The 15588-nt window shown below is 38.3% G+C and overlaps 1 protein-coding gene across 4 annotated transcripts in view; it reads right to left on the bottom strand.

Annotated features, from left to right (window-relative positions):
* The window catches only part of PARD3B (par-3 family cell polarity regulator beta), a 391710-nt gene that overhangs the window by 247653 nt on the left and 128469 nt on the right, over nucleotides 1–15588 (bottom strand). For all 4 annotated transcript variants that reach the window (XM_063162314.1, XM_063162315.1, XM_063162316.1 and 1 more), the window contains exon 4: nucleotides 14135–14238. In XM_063162314.1, the coding sequence (XP_063018384.1) occupies nucleotides 14135–14238 (104 nt within the window). The remainder of the gene's footprint in view (nucleotides 1–14134; nucleotides 14239–15588) is intronic.

Here is a 15588-nt window from a genome sequence, read left to right as displayed (position 1 = left end):
TTTGGAGAAATCATGCTCGTTTGGGCAATTCCTGCGTCTCACCAGTGAGGAGAGGTGCATTAATGTGAATGTGGATAAAAGGCTTCCATAGGCATGTAAAAGCTGTTACACATTACATCATTTCAAAGCTGGTCTAAGGACAACGATTTGTCATTCCCTTTAAATCAAAGATTAATAGTAACTGTGCACACAAGACTTATAACAGTAAGTGTGTACTTGCTACTGGCATTTTTATTTTATTGCCACAGACAATGACTTCAATTTGTGGTCAACAGACCTCTAAATTCCTTGACTACTTTTAGAACATCATAAAAAGAAACTCTGAAGATCCAGCACAAGATATGTCTTCACCAGAAAGTTTTTGGGAGTCAACAAACCAAAAAAAGTGAAGTTATAAGTCATACTTTAGATTATAAATTGGTTGGCATTTCTGACATTGACAAAGACAATTACTTTTTTGAGTGGGTATTTTTAGTGAAGGGACAGAAAATTCCTGGCTTTTGTTTTTCAGAGATAAAACTGAAATGTACCAAGGACTACTGATGGTTTTTCTCCTGGAATCACTTCTGATTTATTTATAGGAGGGCTTTCTACCTTTACCTGCAAATGTCACAGCTGAGCTTGTGACTTTTATATAGTTTCTTGGTTTAATAACTATAGTAGGTACAGCACATCTTCTGCCTCTGCCCCTCTCCAAAAATAAACAAAACCTAATCACATCTAAAAACTAGTTTATATCTCACTGTTCATAGGAAATAGAAAGAGTTGGGCACAGATAACCTAATTTTCACCTGTTTCTGCTTACTCCATACACACTAACTCAATTTAGATTGATCTGCTAATGTTTGCAGACTTACTACAGTGGCACAAGGGTACTACACCCATTCAGCTTATGCTTAAAAAAAGAAAAACCAAGATGAAATGTTGTTCATACTCCTTTTTAGTTTTATTTTAGCCCTTTGTTTATCGCTTCACTTCAAAGCGCTTCCAATATGAGGCACAGTTTCAGTGTGACAACTTTGTAAAATTAAAATAGAAAAAATGTGCCAGCATCAATCTGCTTTACATTGGAAAGCACAACAGCCTTGAGACAGAAATGACGACTTGTGAGAGTAAGCTATAATGAACCCAGAAGTGCTATCTGTAGTAGGAAAAATATATTAGACTGGAGGCTGAACGCTCCTGAAACAATTTGTCTTCCTCAATAGGAGTCTCCTATTCCCCACTCGCAGTGTACAGCCAAGTCTAACTCCAAAAGCAAGGAAAAATCAATATGAATCCCCACAATTCTGCTGGCTAACATTTCTTATTTGACTTAGAGCTACTTAAAGTCCAAATTAAAAAAAAATACAGCCCAGAATAAAGCTGAGTCTGCAAGGGACATCCCTGACATGACCTGTACAATGGCTGGGCAGGAAGGCAGGAAACCACCCTGGCAGCAGAAACCCCACAGGGCGATCCCACCAGCCCAGGGGCAGGTACCCAGCTAGGGCACAGGCCCAGAAGCTGGGAGCTGAGGCTGGGCAGCAGCTGCACAGATAACAGGGTAACAGATGAGGCTGAGCCAGCCTGTCTGCCCTAACCCCAGGCAGCTGCACCAACAGAGCAGGGGAAACAGCCCAGCACACAGGAGGACACCAAACCTGCCAGCTCCATCCCCAGCTCAAAAAGCCCAAAGTCACGACAGGACAATAAACAGTTAGTAAATATGGTCCCAGTTAAGAGGGAGGCTACAGAGGGTCAAGGGGCTGATCCCAACAGTACTAGTCAGGATCTGCGGCAAGTGCCCCCAGGTAGCCAGGCCCTTCTCAAATTTTAGTGTTGGTAGAAAATAAGTTTTACTGTCTAGTGAGCTGTACTGTCAGATTCCTTTGCACAGACATCTTTTCATTACCTGTGAACTGCAATATATTAGGGTCTAGTTCCTATTCTTTTCACAACAATGTACCTGAGGTACAAATTCATTTCTCTTGAAATACGTTCTTGGCAAAGGGCATCACATGAATATATATGCTACATATGGATGTATAGAATTAGTGAGTAGCATTAGCTTATATTGCTTTCCCAAAGACACACTTTCATTCCAACCTCCCCCAATACGTACAGACATTTTTCGGTCTTCTGCTTGGAAATTACTTTTTTTCCTTAGAGAGCTGGTGAAAGCTATGAACTTGCTTTCTTACTTTAATGTGTACCTTTCAACATAATACCTGTTTATCAAAAGCCTAGCTATTTTAAGTACTTTAAAAGTAAAACAAACCTGTTATCAACTGCATATATTACACCAAAGAGTATTTTTCCATTTGGTTTTTGGTGCCCAGACTGAAGAGAGTTGCCAACCAGCCCTGAATGTGCATGTTTGGTTCTTACAGAACTAAATACTAGCAGCAATGGAAGAGAAAGCTAGACCTGAATTAATCTTGCTTATTAAACAAATAATAAAGAAGTGTTTATGTGGTAGCCACCATCACATTCATATGAATATAGAATGATGTGTAATAAATTCTAAATATCAAATTATTTCAAGAAGAAAACTTAAATCACTATAAACCTAGAGTTTGCAAGTTGCTTCTGACCTTAACAGGGAACCAGAGACACTAGAAGCCTGATTACTATAAAAGCAATTTTAACAGAACTAGCATCAATAATTAGATGTTTTAGACAATTGTGTAGTATTAAAAATACATGTAACTGGCAGCAGATTAATTTCCCAAAAGTCTTATAAACTTTTGGTATACTGCCAATACATTTTTTTTAAAAAACATTTATTTATGAATGCATGCATCTGGTTCTAATGACTTAACTTTACCTGTAAACATCAGAGTTTGTGTAACTGATGACATGAAAACAAAGTTATCAACAGGCCTCTCAAAACAGCCTTGTGAATATGGCAAAAGTAGACAATGAAAGGTAAAAAGGCAGCAAATCACAGCCAGATATTAAGCAATCATCAGGTTCAGTGTTTTGTAAACTCAAGGATAGCTTTGTTATCATTAACATGGTAATCTCTAATCTTACAGTATTTCTTCTGTTCTGAATTGCTTCACAGAGAAAAAACATACCCCATAAATTCTCTTGCATGTACTACCCAGACTATCAATTTGACCGTAGGACAGCATCTACCTCATACCATCCTGTTGTCAATGGATGGACTTGTCTATGGACAGCAATCCAATTTCCCTTCTCTTCTGGATGACAGGATGAACCATTTCTCAAGCTGAACAACAGCTAACCAGAGACAGAATTGTCTGAAGACTGAAGTGGAACTGATTTCTTTTACCCCACGTTAATTCTGCTATTAGAAATTTACAGTACAATTAATAAATAATAAAAATACTGTATAAAAACTTCTCTGTCCCATTCTATCTCTGCTCCCCTGAACCTCCTTGGTAGGAATATAAGGACTTATAATAAAGAATTTTGCATTTTTTCCACAAGGAGCAAAACACTTCGATTCTAAGTGTTCTCACCACTATCCATCAGACCACCTCAGTCACCAACATTTTCAGTGTACTTTCTGTAGAATATTCTTCCATCAGATATGCAACATTACTGAATTTGCTCTCTCAGATAAAAATCCCAGAACATCCAAACATGAAGGAAATACAGATACATTTTTACATCAGTCACACTGATCTCATAGCTGGTATTTGTGCCACAGAATTTTCACCAATATCATTAATTAAAAAAACCCACAGCTTTGCAGAAGCACACAGCAATATGTGATACCTAGGCAGCTATGGTGATGCTACACAAATCTGAGGAAAATATTCCTATGTTCTTTTAAAACAAATATACAGTTGAGACTATACTCCTTGGCTGAAAAGAATACCATTAAAATGTCTGAGCAACAAACACATCTGTCTGTAAGAACTGTGATATTTCACAGCCTTGACTGGTGTCTTTTATTATCCATATTTTAGCTACATCTTTTAAAATCAAATTGAAGGGAATATCATTCTAGCTGCTGATAAAGAGATTGTTTTTTAATTTGCGACTTAAAATCCATTTAAATATGGTTTTGTTCCCTGGCCTCTACTCCTTTTATCATGCTTACAATTTCTCATAGATATGTTTTATAAAATTCCCCTTGGAATATGCCTCTTCTGCCTATTCTGAAAGAGAATTCATTTGGGCTTTTATGGAAAGAGTCAAAAAATGATACAAAAAAGACTAACTAGCCCTTGCTCAGTAATGCTGCTTGCAGAACTTACTTTACCCCAAAACAATGTATTTCTGTTTGATTCTCATCCTGCTGCTTGAAGGACAGAAAAAGATAAGCAGATCATAAAAGAAAGGGAGGATCAGGGCTGGAAGTGAACACCACGTCTGAGGAACCTTCACCATATTGTTTGACTGACGTGAAGCCAGGTGAAAAGAAGGGGGTTCCTTTTGTTTCTGTAAAGCTGACAGATGTACCATGAACTTGATTGTACTTGGTTATTCCAAAAGGCAGAGGAAAGAAAAAGGAGGAGGACAATTTATCTCCCCAGGTGTTAAGACATGTAATCATCTCAGATGTACCCAATTAGGTCGATGGAGCAAGCATGCTGCAAGAAACAGCAGCTCTTTCATTTCAGGTCCAAGTTCATGTCACTCCAAGACAGCTGCTACATAGACAACAGCACAAATACCAACCCAGAGAGTAATTCTAACTCTGAGATACCGTATATGCTCTCAAAGATATCACGAGATGCTTCAGTGCAGTCACATTACATGGTATGGTTCAAATACTCAAGTACAGAGAAGAGGGTATTATAGCCTCCCTTGGGACTGACACAAAAAGAAACTTCTTACTTGAATTTTAGAGAGAAGCTTGAGAATCCATATTGAAACCTATATTAAATCAAGATGAATTAAAGGCAAAACTTATTGTTACTAGTACTTTAAAGCAGACTATTAAAAAAGCACAAGCCACTACTCAAGTTCTTCAGAAAAAAAGCCCAAAATAATCTTACAGGAACAACTGTTCCTATAAGGTCTCTCTGGGGGGCATTTTTTTTTTCCTTTATGATACTGCTTGGAATGTGTAACACTTGGAACTGACAAATATGGTTCTTATGATCTGAAAAATGTCATAAGAACAACTGTGCCAAGTGAGACCACAGGTATGTCCATCTTTGAATAGCAGGCTGCCTCACAAACTGTTAATTACTGTCCCTCATAGTAGAGACAAATAGTGGCAACAATATGCTCTTGCATCAACACATTTATTCTACAGTTTAATCACTTCCTCTTAGCTGAAAATTTGCATATTTGTTTTTTGCATACTGTTTGTTTTAATTTTACTTATTTAAAGTTTATTTCAGAGAAATTACACCACTGACGTTACAACAAAAGGTCACATAAGAGGCCAGAAGCAATCACTGCAATTACTGACAAAAATCAAAAGTGGAATGTTTGTTCAAAATCCTGGAGCTCACTGACTCACCCTTACTATTTTAGTCTATATTCACACTCAGTTTATTATTCCTGACTCCAACAAGTCAGAACACCCGCAATAGCAAAAGGACACAGTACACAGAAGCACTAAAATATTCCTCCCTTCATTTCAGTTGTCAATGTCAGAAATTGTTTCACAGGCACGGCCAAAAATCAGGACCTGCTGCCATAAAAAAATTCTGACACCATGTGCAAGTTTCAGAGACACCTATATTATTATTATTATCACAGCTCAAAAACCTGTAAATCCAGATTAACTGAGACACTAGCTACACAGAAAAACAAATCTCCAGATTAAAGTGTCTCCAGCAAGTTGGGTAATTTAGCGATGAAGAGGCCTCACCTAACAAAATAAAACCATAAAAAAGAAATGCCATCTTCTTAGAGTGTGAATAACTGTCAACCCTGTAAGAGAAACAAAGCCACACATCTGACTTTTGGAGAAACACAAATATTAACCAAACAAGAGTAGAACTTCATACACCTGCATTCCAGGGCACTGGAAGAATGACACATTAAAAAATCCAAAATCTTTTTTTTCCTAAAATCACAGCAACATTTGTGTCTAAGTATCAAAGATCTCTACCATTATTCCTAGTGGTCCATTAGATTACTATATTTATGCAAACAGTTACTTAGTAGTAGGCATTTCAGAAGAACACTGACTGAGAACCTATTTTATTTTAGCTAAATGTTTCTAGAGCTTGACAGTAATGATATGCATGAGCCATGTTGACTGTCATCTTCCACTTTTGACTGTCAGACATGGAAGTAACTTGCTAATGTTTCATTCCCATTTCAGCACCATGAGCCTGTTGCATACGCTGCCTGCTAAAAGCTGTTCCAGATGGAATGACAGTATTTTGTAGAACCCCAAAGATGTAGCTATAGAGATGAATATGTGTCAACAGCATTGACAGCATGACCTTTTTTCCCCTTTTTTGTCAACTGTTCTTATTTCCACGCTTTAATTTTTCTACATTCCCTGTAACACACGCAACTTAGGAAAACAAAGAGTTTCAGTCTCTCGGCCATCTTGGATCACCTACAATCTTACTGACCGGGCTGCACAAGGCAGAGGACAAGAGAGGAAGGTGTATAAACAATAAGGTATCTTCAAAATCACAGCCAAGGCCCAAAATTCATTTAAAAGAGGAAACAAAACTCACTCTCCTACTAACATAAGAATGATGAAGAGCTTTGATGATTTTCCTAATGAATAGTCAGTAAAATGCCGGCAACTCCTCACATTGGAAACAACCTGTTAACAATGAATAACAACTTCTACTGATTACACCATTTTTACTGATAATTTATATACTATGTTAACATCACAGAACATTCATTATTAGCTCTTATTACAATAAATCACAAAAAATCTACTTTTATCCTGCTGAAATAAAAATATGGAAATTACACCCACTGCTCCTTTTAAACAATACAGGTAAAACAATACCGTTTCTCTGACACACAGGCTGTGCAAGGAAAAAAAAGAACACCTCTCCACACACACATATATGCTGATCTGCACCCTCAAAAGAGGAAATGATCACAGGGCACTTCACTCCTTCTTCAGATGCACAAATTAGTATTCTGACAAACATTTAATTTACATTTTTTAGTTTTTCCTATACAATATAAAATAATTTCTTTTTGACACAGAATGCCACAGCACACAGTACAAGAAGGGAAAAAAAAAGCAGTGGAGGGCTGTAAGGCAGCAGAGAGTATTGAGAAGGAATGGCTTTTGTTATTTCGACAGCCCTCAGCTCGCTGCATAGTTGGGTTTATAATATGTTCTTTAAGAGCAGCAGTTTTCATGGTGTAAGAGTGCCACACAGCTCTGGTTCCTGCAGTGCTCACACCAATAACTTCAAAACTAACTCACTGCAGATGTCCCTATGATCATCTAATCAGACATCAAAAGCAATATACTGACAAGCTCCTGTGCTGATTAGAAGTGTTCTATATATGTTTCACAGCATAAACAGACACACAGTAGTTGCTTTATAAATGGATTCACCCACATCAGAATTCCCTTTTAAAAAATTCCAACTGTTTGGAACTCCCCAGCTGAATGACAGAAAATCCTTTTAAATCTCCCCAGATCTTCTCTTCAGTTCCAAATTGCAGTATTTCAAGAGCAAGAGTTAAATTATTAATAGGAAAACTTTTACCGGAAAAAAGTAAATGCCTTCCAGAATTAAAAAAACCTTGCTGGTCTGAATGACAGCCTAAGACCACAACACATCAGGAAGGCAGCCTGGACTTTACCCTCCAACACACATGGTAATAGCTAAGATCTATTTCCAAATCTACTTTGATGTCTGATTATTACACATCAACAAGCATGGATTTAAAGCATTACAAGTGCACTAGCACTGCCAGCTCCTGAAAAAATCCTGTGTTTTTCCCAATATCTGGTCTCCCCAGAGTCCACTTCCTGCAACACTTAAAGAGGACCTGTATGAAAGATGGGGACAGACTTTTTAGTTGATAGGACAAGGGGTAATGGTTTTAAACTAAAAGAGGACATATTTAGACTAGACAAAAGAAAGATGTTTTTACAAAGTATGTAAAACACAAACAGGCTGCCCAGAGAGGTGGAAGATGCTCTGTCCCTGGAAGCATACATGGTCAGGAAGGACAGGGCTCTCAGCAACCTGATCTAGTGAAAAATGTTCATGCTACAGTAGGAGGGATGAAACCAGATCACCTTTAAGGGTCCCTTCCAACCCAAAGTGTTGTATGACTCTACCACATAACTATGGGAGAATTTCATACTGGAATTCCAACATGTACAAAAAGATAAAATAAAACAATCTGACTTAGTCCAGTAACATAGTAGACAAAAGCTCTATCTTCTAAAATCAGACAATGCAACCCTCATGGCAGTGCAGTCTCTTGGCTCAAGTCTTAGTATAAATCTGCTGAATCAAGTTATAAACTCCATGGAATTATTCCACCACTGTGCCAAAAGATATCTTTTCTGCCCTGCCCTACTTTTAAATAGCATGATATTTCTAATATTTCTGGGTGGTTTTTTACTAAAATACTCACATATTTTCTAAGTACTACTCACAGCCATAGCATATGTAGCATATCTTTACATTTACATTTGTATATAATATCAAATAGAACAACTCATGAAGCTGCATCTTTACACATGTGGATGTTATGCTAATTCACAGACTCCTAATCAGGAAGGCTAATACACCACAACCACAATTAGCAGCCACAAGAATCAGAGGAGGTTTTGACCCTTTTTAACAAGAGCTTGAAACATAAAAATGTTCTAATTATATATCAACCTTATTCAAAATTGCAAATTACATGTCCACAATGCATAAAATACAGCCAATTTCAAGTCATATCTAGGCAAAAATTGAAACTGTATTGAGCCACTGGAGCAGCTCTTCAATTGATCCAGCATCTCATTGTACCTTTAAATATGGATAAATACAATTTAATCCGCCAGTCCTATTGATTAACTCCAAGATAACCTAAGCATTTGTCCAGGAAACATGTAACTATAAAAGAAAGTCATGCAGAAAACCACATACTATAATAATCAGCAAGTTAACAAGAGGGGGTGAAACCTTAGTCCCACGAGAATTAATGTGAAATTCTTATAAATTCAAATAGGATCACAATCCTCTGTCTAAAACTCATGACAAATCAAGTCTTATGATAGTAGAGGAAGTCTGTCCCTAGGCAAAAACCGAAACAAGCTGAAGTAACAGCTCCAGAAACAAAAGTTCAGATGTTATATACATTATATACATTAGCAATTACTACCTGAATAAACTGGACTGAGCAGAAGCAGCAAAATGTATTTTTTTCCCCTAACACCAAACCAACAGAGCCATGCAATTCAGACTTCCTGCCTTGCTGCATCTCATCCCTACCATGTTGGGCAGAGGGAACTTCTGAAGAAAGTGAAGAAAATCTGAAACTGCAGCTCCACTCAGCTAACTGAGGACAAGTTTTGAGCAAGTGTTAAATTCCCCAAGAATGTTTGTTTCTTCTGGAAGGTTTAATCCATCTCAATCCTGCTGCACTCCAGAGCAGATTTCTAGCTGAGATCCACACAACCACTGCAAAACTCACTTTGTGAGGCCAAGCTATTTGCAGCCAGAAAGCAGATGGACCAGCCCTTGGCCTTTGCCAGAGCAAAGCTATGGGCACAGAACTTTTCAGAGAAGTAGAACCACAGAATCCCAGAATGGCTTGGGTTGGATGGGGCCATAAATATCACCTAATACCAACACCCCTGATACAGGCAGGGATACCCTTCTCTAGACCAGGATGCTCAGAGCCCCATCCAACCTGACCTTGAAAACATCTAGGGATAGGCATCCAGTTTCTCTGGGCAACCTGAGCCAGTGTCTTACCACACTCACCATAACTAATTTCTTCCTCATATCTAACCTAAATGTCCCCTCACAGTTTGCACCCATTATTCACTACAGTTCTGGACAAGCCATCTAATTGCAGGGGTTCCATACTGTTGTCTCTTTATCACAAAAGTTCCATACCTTCATGGTGTTTCTCATGGTAAGCTCCTCAGAGCACTGACTCTTTCTTCTTCACAAAGCAGCCAACTGACTCCAGCTCCCTTCTCAACCAGCCACCTCCCTCTCTTTTATAGCACTCTTCTTCTCATGCTTACAGCTGTGGCCTGTTAAAGTCAGGCCTGTTCCTAATCTTTGATAATTGGCCCAGCTGCAACTCCTTAGGGGTAAGATTACTTTCTACACTATCTATTTTCTTATATTCTATCCCCCTACACAGTTCCTGATGAAAAGTCCCTCTACAGCTTCCTTGCAGGTCCCCTTCAGATACTGGAAGGTTCCATGATGTCTCCACACAACCTTCTCTTTTCCAAGCTGAACAGTCCTAACTTTCTCAGCCTGTCTTCAAAGAGGAGGTGCTCCAGGCCCCTTACCAGCTTCATGGCCTTCCTCTGGACTCACTGCAAGGTCCACATCTTTCCTGTACTGGGGACCCCAGAGATGGATGCATCACTCCAGGTGGGGTCTCACCAGAATGGAGTCAAGAGGTGGAATCCCCTCTCTAGACCTGCCCGTCATGCTTTTTTTGCAGCCCAGGGCCCAGGTGACTTTCTGGGCTGCAAGTACACACTGCTGGCTACGTTGAGTTTTTCATCACTCATCACCCCTCCAGTCCTTCTCTGCAGGGCTGCTCTCAATCACTTCTCTGCCCAGCCCACAGGTGTGCATAAGCACATTAAACTAATTCTGTATCCCTGAAGTCCTCTCTGGATACCTAGGGAAGGAAGTTTTCATTTTTGAAAGCCTGGCCAGGGGTCTGTGATCCTAACTAGGTGGAACAGCTAAAGAGTAGCTTTAATAAAGTAAAAACTTCATTAACAAATACTTTTTCTTCAACACAAAGAACAAATTCTGATGTGTGTTACCTCTATTTTTCCATGATTACTGTCTCTAAATTTTCCAGTGGCAGCTATCACAATAAGGAAAGAGAGGTTTGGATGAAAAAAGAAACTCAAATTTTGTACCATCTGTTAAATGACTTCCAATCTGAGGGAACAGATGCTGGACTTCACTATCAGTTTTTGATTGATCTAGAAGTACTTTGTTAATTGGGGCTAAAACTACAGCTAAGATGTGTCAGAGAAAATAGGAAAGTATAGCTCAAATTCTCCTCAAACTACCTGACCACTCAGAAAAGGTTTTGTTATTTTTGTATTCATCATTTAGCATTAAAAAAATCAGATCTTCCTTTGAATAGATGGGACAACATCTGAAAAACAGAACACATGCCCTGGTTGAACACATACTCTGCCATAAATACTGTGAACAGCTCAAATGGCTCATCAGGTTCTACCAGTTCACCTGAATGGGATAGCAAAGTTCTTTTCTTGTATTACTGCATGTTTGCTGTCCTATTTCATGCATTACTCATTGTACTACTGAAGTGCACTTTCCAGAAGGTAAATCAGCATTGTCTTCAGAGAATCCCATGCTCGTCACCTCACAAAAATCTACTGAAGCACTGGTGTGTCAGTGTAAGGTATATGGGTATTGCTACACAGAGCCCACTGCCAGCTCCACGTGTACCAAACACCAAAACACCAGAAGTGCCAAAAAAGCTCAACTAATTACGAAAGTCAGTTTCAATTACAAAATAATTGCTAAGATAATTGGGGCATAAATACAGAGACTTAATTTTCACTTACATGCACATGTTTCATCTAGCAACAGCTCTGGGTTTTCTAATTTGCATGTGACTAAAGGAAGCAGCTCAACATGAAAAAACTCTGGTTTGTGGCAAAGGAAATTCAGTATTAGTTTTAAATTTTCAGCAGCAATGTACAGAACAAATGAATTTTTTCTAAATAGTGTTTTAACACTTGAAAGACTACAGCTATTTTGAAAATGCAGTGTTCAGTTATTTCTGCCATGTTTTTTCATTTGTCAGATATTGATTTTTCTCCATGTTTTAAAACAATCTGTACCTAATTTAACCTATGTTTTTAAGCTTTCTGTGTTTCCCAGAACATTATGCCAAAGCATATTTCAGTATGATTGACAATGAGACTTTTAGAAATGGTACTGTTGTGAAAACAAGAGTTAGAGTAACGTATTGTGCTGTAATAAATTTTTGCTTTCACAAAAAAACCAGAACAACACCAAACCACAACTTTGAACTTTCTGGGCCTCCTTCCACCTCCCCTTTACATGATATATTTTAAAAAGTCCTTCTCCACCCCTGTTACTAGTCCAGCTTTGACTGTCACCCCTGCAGCTGACAGATGAATGCTCTGATAAATGTATTTTAGCACAGGGAATTCCTTTAGGCTTAGAGGACTCTTTTGTACTGATGCAAGTCAGTGAAGCATGGTGATGTTTTAACCTCCAAGTATTACTGCAATCCTCATATAATGGCATAAAATGCACTCGTCACCACTAAAATTACATAAAAACCCCAACTCAACAAAATGCTATTTTTTCCTTTTTGATGGTCTATAAAGCATTCAAAATACAGCCTGGAATGAAACAGATTTTACTTATTTTTCCACCTTTTTTTGCCATTTTTATGGTTATAAAATACCAGGGGCGAGCATTACGTACTGACGTACTCACATTATATGTTTCTCAGCTTTGCCAAGAGTCTAAGATCTGCACTGTTAACCAAGAATTCTTCTTTGTACTTTCATTCATGAGACTAAGTCAGTATTTCATTAATATGCAAATGCTTGCAACAAACATCAAGAAAAACATCTTAGCTCAAACAGGTCTAACAAATGATGCAGAACTTAGACAAAGTTCAGCCCCGTGTAACATCATAATCTACTTGGAGAGTCACTGAGACTTTTAAAATTGCACCACTTACCCAATAACACAAGCCATTGTAAAATAATGTGCACACAAAATATTTAGATGCACATGCATTTGGCCATGCAAAGAGAAACAATGAACAGTCAACTACAATCCTGTGTTGGCCTTCAGAATTATAGTGTTAGAGTGAGACTCCTAGATCATTATTTGCATGCAAGTCAGCTGACTGTGTATTTACTTCCTTTATTCCTGTGAACTTAACTGAAAGTTTGGTCATAAATACACCTTCAGCTGAAAGGTTCCCACCTCCAGCACGTCACTGAACCCCAGCTCTCTCCCCCTATTCCCTAACGTGCCAACACAGCCATTTGTGGAACATTACTCTAAATTAGTTGTGATCTAGTCTGAAACGTTCCTCCTGCACCAAACAAAGACCCAGGGTTTCTGGGTCTTTGCTTTGTTTTGAAATAAACCAGCAACACATTGTTTTGCACAGCTGGGGACAGGGAGTGAACTGCAACATTGCATAGAGAACCTAGAGGGGAAAAGGCATAAATATTACAAGCAAATGAAAACAGCAGCATCATTTAAGCCAGAATTCACGTGGTCTAAAGAACAGCAGATCCAACAGAGCTTTCTAGGCAGACACTAAAAAATAGCTTTATTCTGCTTGAGACACTTATGTATCCCAGCTGACATTGAGAGGTTCTAAAGAATGTCATTAGTTTGTAAGTAATGTAGGAACACTTTCCCCACACACAAAGCTTCAAGTCTTAATACTGCAAAGTAAAACATGTGGCCCAAGTGTGACTAAGACAGCATCACTTTAAGATTAAAGACAGTCTGCAATATGAATATGTTTTTGCTTAATTTTCACTAATTGTGGCTTTGCAATAGAACTTAGTAATAACTATACTGAAAACAAATTTGTCCTCAAAAGGGAAGAGTCTGGTAAAACAGAAAAGTGAGATAAAGATGAGACCATGCAGGATAGTAGCAGGGTACCAAAGATGACAGAAATGCCATTAGAAAACGAGAGAAGTCAAAAAGGATGCGAGACCAAAGAAGCAATGGTAAACGGGACAACATGACACTGAACAAATAAATAACTGCTGGAAGTTCAGTCCATATTCCAATGCCTTATGACACTATTGAACTTTATGTAAACCACTTATTAAAAAAAAATATATATATACAGAACCACTGTTAATTGATTGTATCATCTAAAATAACTATTTTTTCCAGAGGAAATTCTCTACTTTACAGAAAATGAGTATGATGCATTTTGTTATAGATCCAAATACATACTACTATATACCAACAGGTAAGAAAGGTTTTGGTCTTAAAAAGGTGAGTTACATGACACCTACTGCCACAAGATGCTTGAGAGCGTGGTCATTGGGATGAGAAGCACTTGGGAAGTCAGGTGCACCCAAGGCTGGATCACTGCTCCTCCGTACCAGGAGTGGTGTGCCTGTGAGAAAAAACAGAATTCAAAGGTTCAGGGATGCTAAATTAGCACAAGGGAAAGCTTCATGTGGTTAAATAAGAGATGTGTGCAGCACTTAAATATAAGCTTATATGTGGTAATATCCACCTGTTAAATTACTAGATTTGATAGGGTTGTACCATTTCAGATTTACTTAGCTAAAGAAATGATAATATTTTTATGCACTGATGTAATAGACTTCCACCCATGAGCTACCTAAATTAGGTAAAAACTGCTGACAAACAGGAGAAAAAGTCACCTCCTCAAAAAAACCAAATGACTGGTTGCATGTATCTGTGACCACATGTACCATCAAGTGAGCAAAACTGAGATTACAGCTGTCAGTTATAATACTAATTACAGTTACTGGGGCTGATGGCAGCCATAATTACTAGATCTAGAAACGAAGTTTGAACACGCAACAGTTTTCTTGTTAGATGCTAACAAAGCTGGAGAGATTCTACCACATTCACTTTCAGCAAAATGTTGTCAGTACAGCTGGAATAAATACCTCACATCAATAAAGGGCAACCAGAGAACCCAGTGCTCTTAACCCTTCCTCATGGTAAGTTTTTATATGCAGGTAATCCTTTCTCTGCTCACTTCTGCAGGAAACCAGTAAGAAAAGCAGAAGTAAGACTTAAAATTGTGTCCTGGTATTAAGGGAATGCTTAAATATCAGAATGTGAATGTTGGTTTTTCTGCCAGGTGATTATCATCTTAGTACCAAGAGCTATCCATGCTATTACAAGGAGGTTGGGTAGAAATGGACTGATCACCAAATTTTGTGTGATTTTCCAGAAGTGTCAATAGGTAAAAATGAACTAAATCTCTCCACCCAAAAATGCTTGTTCTTCACATAAAGCTGAGGAGAAATTTGTTTCTCTGCTAGGCATATTTGGTACAAAGGTATACAAAAGCTAAATATAAGTTACTGCTTTCTTTAAGATAAATACCTACACCTGGTATATTTCTGGTGGCCTGTATCAGATTTTTTGTCTGTCTTCCATACAACAGTTTGAAAACAGATGCTGAAACATTTCTGTATGATTCAACACAACCTGGTGACCAACTCATTTTGACATAAACATGAACAGAGAAACTACTGAAAACCCTTTGCACTGGTACTTTCATTTGTAAAACCTGCACAACTCAATGAGCATGCGCTTTCTTATACTCTTCAAAGCCGTTATCCCAGCCCCCTTCCTCATTTCTGTCCTCTTTTTTCCAAGGTGAGAAATCCACAGTAACTCAAAGAGGTTACAAAAAATTCCCCACAGTCAACTTAAGAGGACAAAGATGGGAAGGGAGTGGGATGAGTGACCCCACACAGAA

This window comes from Melospiza melodia, chromosome 8, assembly GCF_035770615.1.
Source record: "Melospiza melodia melodia isolate bMelMel2 chromosome 8, bMelMel2.pri, whole genome shotgun sequence".
NCBI lineage: Eukaryota > Metazoa > Chordata > Aves > Passeriformes > Passerellidae > Melospiza > Melospiza melodia.
This window is presented reverse-complemented; position numbering and strand designations above follow the sequence as displayed.